General features: G+C 42.6%; 1 protein-coding gene across 3 annotated transcripts in view; it reads right to left on the bottom strand.

Annotated features, from left to right (window-relative positions):
* ssbp4 (single stranded DNA binding protein 4) overlaps positions 1-7,500 on the bottom strand; it is an 88,782-nt gene that overhangs the window by 20,669 nt on the left and 60,613 nt on the right. For all 3 annotated transcript variants that reach the window (XM_040129281.1, XM_040129282.1, XM_040129280.1), the window contains exon 5: positions 5,856-5,945. In XM_040129281.1, the coding sequence (XP_039985215.1) occupies positions 5,856-5,945 (90 nt within the window). The remainder of the gene's footprint in view (positions 1-5,855; positions 5,946-7,500) is intronic.

Below are 7,500 nucleotides of genomic sequence, written 5' to 3'. Positions count from 1 at the left end.
GAAGCAATTAATAAAATCATTTTCTACCCGGCTAAGGAGATAACAGCTTGGCACAGTACCACAAACCCATCAACACAACCCCCTCGCCTCCCCACCACTCATTTCAGCTTAAGGAAGACCCACACCGCTGCCCCTGATGGACCGCTAACAGAGAGAGAGAGAGGGGGAGAGAGAAAGAGATGGAAGAGTACCAGTCATCTGAGTTTTCTTCTCGTTTACAGCTGCTAACACTAGAGGGCAGTGTGTAACTGCCGTCAAACTACGACACACACACACACACACACACACACACACACACACACACACACACACACACACACACACACACACACACACACACACACACACAGACATACACAAACAGAGAGCCAGAACACAAAGCAGCCTGCATCACTGAACACAACAAACAAAGCTAGGAGGGACAGCATGATACACGCAGACACACACACACACACACACACACACACACACACACACACACACACACACACACACACACACACACACACACACACACACACACACACACACACACACACACACACACACACACACACACACAGACACACTCACACAGACACACACATTGAGGGCACACTCATTGTCATTCCTTACTAACATTCCAGAGAGAGCGACAGTGGCAGCAGTCGGTCTCCTGCTAGCTCATGGTATATAGCATGGCAACACGTCAGCTCAGGGATGGGAACACGCTAGCAGGGGTGTTTTCTCCCTGAGGACGGCCATGAAACCCTGATAGCCATTTAAACATGTTAGGAACATGGCAAATGATTTATATACATCTGTGATCCCCTCCTCCTTGGCATGGAGGAACGTTCACCTGAAGTTTCAACAACACACAGGGAAATATGTTGTGTGCTTAGAGCGAGTTCTCACACCTGCCTCTAAACAGATATCGCCGTATCGGGAAGGTGCTGCTGATAGGGATGAAGCATGCACAGTAGGAGACAAAGGCTACATTCAAATCGACTGTAGTGACTGTTATCAACGTGTTTGAACTAAGTCTAACAGTAGCTACAGGCAGACAATGGACAGAGAAAACATTTGCCAACATTTTTTAAGTTGTCATTCAAGGACAATTGTAGGAGTATCATTTTTGTCGCTGTCCTCTCAAGGATAAGCAGTGACAATACGAGTCATAGACGATTCCTCCCTTCAATGGTTTTAGATCAGACAGAAGTGGAAAGTTTTGCCTGAACACCCTCATCTTGGTCCTTAAGCATCTGTCTTTCTGTATCTTCTATTCACAGCTCTATTTCAGACATGGTAGAAAAAGAGATTAAAATGTTTCACAGGACTTTTTATATAAAATCTGTTGGCGTCTTTAGTCCAGTGGTCAAAAAAGTCAAACAGTTATGTCTCACTCGTTTGGATTTCAACTGCTTGGGGCAATATGTGCGTTCGCTGTTCTGTGTCCAAAAGCACCCTAACAACCTTGTAATTATCTTTCCGTCCCTCAGTAACTCAGGATCTAAACCGAGGATCCGCTGAAGGACCAACACTGATCCCGACCAAACACTGAGGCAGGACACTTGACCCATACAGATAATAAATAATACCTGGGCCACCATTCTTCAACCACCCCTGCCTGTTTTTCAGTCTTCCATTCACTTTTTAAAACACTTTACCTTATTAATCCGTATCTTTGTAAAACAACTGACCAGACTGAACCCTGAGATCAGTCTTAACTTTGATAAATGAATTACTCAGAGCAGATGTCCCTAATTCACCGCGTGTCTGCCATGTGTCAGCTTTGTACAGCATCTTAAATTTGTCTTTGATACCTTGGTTGCTTGTTCTTAAATGTGTAATCAAACCTAATCCTCTTGTTGTGCTTTTTGTTGTTGTCCCTGAAGAGACGCAATTACCTGCAGTAAAACACACTGCCCTTGACTTTGAATCCTTTTTTTTTGGCAAGAGGAGCGATTCCAGTTTAGTAGAAAGAGGCTGCCCCACCCTAACTGGTTTATAGACTTAATGGAGCGCATTAAGTTTTTTGAGTACCTGACGTACCACGTGTAGATCAGAGAATAAGGTCAACAGAGAGGGATTTTTGGGGCATTATTTGACAGATGGACCATATCAATCTCTAAAGAGCACATTTTATCTAATTTGCTTTTCCCTGGACAAAAGCCTAATGCTCTTATTTATGCTGCTTTCTTCCAGATTTTGTCTCCTTTTCTCATTATTCAGTCCAATTGTCCATGCTTCTGCTGCAAGCAAATTGTAAAAACGGTACTGTGAATCTTAAAATCTTCCTGGTGTATTTCAGTTCAGCTAAGCAGCAGATGGGAGGTGAATCCATCAACTTTCCACTGCTGTCATCAGCTGTCATTTTTGTGATCTCTCATCACTGAAAGCCAATAAAAACATTTTTGAAAGACTGAACTGACATCTCAGTGTCCTCTCTTCTCCTCCACTCTCTGCTGATTTCTTTTCCTCCTCCTCACTATCATTAACTCTGTCTCTCCTTGCAGCGGCAGCCCCCCCCCAAGTTGCTTGTCCTCCCCAGAGGGCCATGATGCAGCAGCGATGGACTTTCTCTGAGAAGAGGAGGCTTATATACCAAATGTATACACCAGTCCTTTTCTTTTCCTTTTTCTGCTTCCTTACCTAAATCATGTCTCACTCTTTGTCTACCTTTTTTTTCGCTGCAGGAGCCCAACGTCAGGCTCATCCTGTGAGCTACAGATTAGAGGAGCATGGGAGCAGACGCACTCCTCCTCCTACCTCCACCTCCATTTTCCTCCACTCCTCCTCCTGTGCCCCTCATACCTCTCTCCCAGGACTGTAGCCAATAACAGCGTTGGGGTCACATATGTTAATTACAGCGCTAGTGCAACTGGGAAGAATTTCTGCAACACACACACACACACACACACACACACGCACATTTACTCACAGAGTGTGCATGAGCAGTTCACACACAACAGAGTCGGTGAGTAAGCATGTGTCACTGAAGCAGTGTGTGTGAGAGCGAGAAAATAATAGTTTCAAAGACAAGGGAAATGGAGAGAGTGAGGAAATGTCATGGAGAAGGATGCCAGGCGCACGAAGGAGAGAGGAAAAGGTGGCGAGAGAAAGCCGACCCAGAGTTTTACTGGATACAATCCATTCACAATTCTACATCGGAAACATTGTCCACTTTAATAAACATTTCAGACCTTGAGTCTTTCTCACTCTAAACTACAAACATGGAAAATTCATGCTGTCAATTGACTGACCTTACCTCCACTGTAACTGTGAGCACTGAAATGACGATATAAGTAAAATCTTAACAATATGTGTGAGGGAGTGACAAAAAAAATACAAAAAAACACTTCCCCTTCGCCCGAAGGAACAAAGGAACTACAGAAAACCCAGTAGCTTGCACTTTCAGTGCGGACTGCAACCATTAGTTCACCAGGGAATGAATGTCAGCTACCTAGGACAGCAATGTGTGTGGTTTTAACTGTAGCTGAAGTTGAAAGATGCCATATGGACACACTATGACATATATGCTGCTGTTTTGGCAGCTATGTGTGTGCTTGATTTAGGGAAATCTGATGTAAAGTTTGGAGCATTTTGTCTATGTTTTTTCTCTGTTCACACTTTTATTTATTTATTTTTTGTTTTCCTCACCTTTGCTGGCTCTGCTGCTCAGTTTAGCTGAGCTCAGCAGAAAGAAGAGAGGAGAAGAGAGAAGAAGAGAAGAGAAGAGAAGAGAAGAGAAGAGAAGAGAAGAGAGTGAATATTGTGTCGTTGAGAAGAAACCATCAACCCCCTCTTTCTTCTCTGTGTTTCCCCTCTGCCCATCCTGCCTGTCTATCTGTCTGTCTGCCTGCCATGCACACGGGGTCTATTTATGGAAAGCAATGTCACTCACGCAACACCATCAGATAGCTTTCTCCCTGCCCTGCTCACTGCTCATATATCATTAACATTCTCCACGACCCCAGCGCACACACAGACACACACACACACACACACACACACACACACACAAGGGCTACACAGCACATGACATGCTGCCAATCAAGCAGTACAAGACAATGCAGGCAAATGGCTGCACATTTACACACTGTATATACTTACACATCAAGCAAACGCCCAGAAAGAGCAAATATGTAAAACATGCTCAGTCATTTATAATGTGTCGAGCATCATGGCAGACTGTACATTTTATTATTCTTATATGAGAATAACAAAATATACTTTAACTACAGACTTGGACTAAATATGTATACAGTTATTAGAGCCGCAACTAATGATCACTTTCATTGTCACTTTATCTGTCAATTATTTTTTTTGATTAGTAGTTTAGTGAAAATAGTGAAAAATGTCCATCACAGTTTCTCTCCGCCCAAGGATGATCGTCAAATCACTTGTCTTACCAGTGGCCAACAGCCCCTTGATATTCACTTAACAGAGAAAAGAAGCAAATCCTCACTTCTGAGAATGTGAAACTGACAAATGTTTGGCACTTTTGCCTAATAAATGAAAAAAAGTATTTATTAATTATCCAAATTTCTGGCAATCCATTTTCTGTTCATACACTGATGAAGCGATTAATCGTTTCAACACTACTACATTCGTAATTCAAGAGAAAAGGACTGCAACATTTGTCATCACATTTAAAGGAATTTGGGGAAATAAAATTTGCTTTCCCGAGTTTCGTGTGTTAAATAAGAACATCGAAACCACTGTCATGTCTGTCCAGTAAACCAGCAGCTGATTAGCTTAGCTAAGTGTAAATATGCATACAAACCTCAGTGTACAGTTTTTCCACTGCTGGGTATTACAGGTTAACTGTTGAGCTTTAGAGATGCTAATAGTGTGACCTTTGGACAGAGCCAGGCTAGCTGTTTCCCCCTGTTTCCAGTCTTTGTGCTAAGCTAAGCTAACTGGCTGATGGCGGTAGCTTTATATTTACTGTATAGATGTGAGAACGGTATTGGTCTTCCCATCTAAAAAGGACAGTCTCTACAATCCAAAGTTGAGTGCCTTTTTTGCACATTAAAATAGCCAAATTTATACCATTACAAAAGCTAGCATCCCAAAGCTAGGACTGACAATGTGTCAAAATCTAATATTTGCAAGTGACTTCCAAATGCAGCTACTTTTTCACTTAAACAATTGTCTTGGTAGTGTTAATTAATTTAATTACTTAGTAACGTAGTACAGCAGTTTTAAGCAAATATAATTTTTCAGTTCTCTTCTCACCTGCAGCAATTCTGTGAATATCTTTGAGGGTGCAGATATTTTAAAACCTCAAATGTGAAAGTGTTACTAGTTTAATGTGTGCCAAAGTGTCAAATAAGGCTAGGGTGTGTGTGTGTGTGTGTGTGTGTGGGTTTGCATGCGAGGGAGAAAGGAGAGAGTGATGGAAACATAGAGAGAGAGGGGAGAGTGTGAGTGTGTGACCTCGTCAGCCTCCGAAACAGCCTTCAGAGAACAGTGATGACAGGAGGAATTAGTGAAGCAACACAGACCAGAGAAAATAGCCTCATCTCTTCTCCTCTCCCTAAGAAACCAATAGTAACACAACATTTCGCGTTTGTGCACGTAAATTGTGTCAGAAAAACTCTTCAGAAGTCTGTCGGTGCATCCATGGCATCAGGCAGAGCACGAAGAGTTAACAACCCGTGCATGGACATATGGGACGGAGGCAGAGAGACAGAGAAGGGAACACATCTGGACCGGGATTAGGACAGCTAAAGAGGCTAAAAAAGGAGGAGGAGACAGAAGGATAGGCTTAGCAATGGGTACGGGAGGGGTGGAGGGGCTGTCGGGGATGTGTAATGGGTGAAGGTGGTGGTGGGTGAGGGATGAAGTCGGCGAGAAAGTTCTTTTCTTACTTGAAAGAAGCCTGGAGGCATGGGTCCTCCTGGCATGCCATCATTGGGTGGCATGTTGCCCATCACTGGACTGGGGGCAGCGGCCGCACTCTGGAAAAAAAACAAAAAACAAAACAGTATATTTTAAGTAACTGGTGTAGCAGAACACAGTTGCAGGACAAAACAGCAATCAGCAAGGTGGTAAAAATAATTCTGTGTTTGCTGAAAATAATAAGAGAGATATGGTGTTTAGAAATTCTTTGCCACAAAATTTACAAGCCTGATTACCCAAAAGAAGCAATTACCAATAGCTGATGAAGATATGATTATTTGTTCGGAAACATACATTATTTGAAGAAGGGCACAAAACTATCTTGTGAAGATTCTGATTTAGGAGTAACAGTAAGGCTTCTGCTTCCAGTGAACTAGTCTGTATGATGCAGCAGACAGCCAAATCAATTGTGCCTTTTCTGGACTGGCAAAACTTGAATATGGGGCAAGAAGCTGTCAGTTTTCTGTCTGTTTTCAGACCTAGTCGCATTTTGCCATTTTTTGGGCTGTACGAAGGTGCATTCCTCCCTGTGCAAACTGTATATTTACAACCATCCTAATTGAACAATATTAGTCCTCACATCAATATTACAATCTTTGATTTATACAAAAGCCTTTATTCCTGCATGCAACCCCTGTTTGAATACGGCCTCAAAATACATTTCTGGCAGTATTTCCTTCGTCTTTGGTCTCAATTATAATGATTTTCAACATCGGGGGAGAAGACAGATTTGACAGTCGCTGCTCTGGTTTTCTTCTGAAGCAGTGAGGCTGACAGTTGGTGTTTGGTCATGACTGCATTGTAAGAGCTCGATATTCATACACGGCCAGAGCGATGAGAAAAGGAAACAAGAAAGTTACAATGAGGACAAATTTTGGCAGACTGTGAGGCAAAAATACATGCTACAGGATGTTCCCAACACTGGGGAAAAGGGATTATAAAGCTACAAACAGCCCTCCTCTGTACTGATGCATTGTCCTCACAGGAAAAACAACGGTATTGGTTGTATGTTCAAACACTTAAAGCAACCTATCCTCGTGTTTTCAAGTGACCTCTTATGGTTGTATGAATAGTGACTGTCCGAGACAGTTCACAAAGGCAGAAGTAGCTTAATGTTGTTACACTTCTCAAAAGGTCGGAGTGGATGGATGGTCACAAAAAACGGCACCACAGACTGTGGTCTGGATCCTGTCTCTTGCAAGAGTCAGTATTGGTTTCTTTTAACCATGACCACAGTCTTATTCGATTAGTTTTAGCTGCCTACACATAACCATACCTTAACCATATAGGTGGCAGATCAGAAAATGCTCATATGATTCATTATGTTGATTACTTTAGAGGACTTGCTGCACGGTCACAGAGGGATCAAGGAACATTAATAGTTTTAATATCCCAGTTTCACTTTTATAAAATCTGTTCTCTACTGAACAATCATACACACACAGACACACACACACACACACACACACACACACACACACACACACACACACACACACACACACACACACACACACACACACACACACACACACTGCTCTCCTCCTGCCCCTCCCCCACTGTAACTAGATCTTCACTCACTTCCAGAGCAAACAATCCCTCCATCCTTCAGCT

Source organism: Xiphias gladius, chromosome 6 (genome assembly GCF_016859285.1).
Source record: "Xiphias gladius isolate SHS-SW01 ecotype Sanya breed wild chromosome 6, ASM1685928v1, whole genome shotgun sequence".
Lineage (NCBI taxonomy): Eukaryota > Metazoa > Chordata > Actinopteri > Istiophoriformes > Xiphiidae > Xiphias > Xiphias gladius.
Note: the sequence above shows the minus strand (reverse complement) of the source record. Positions and strands in the feature narration are given on the sequence as shown.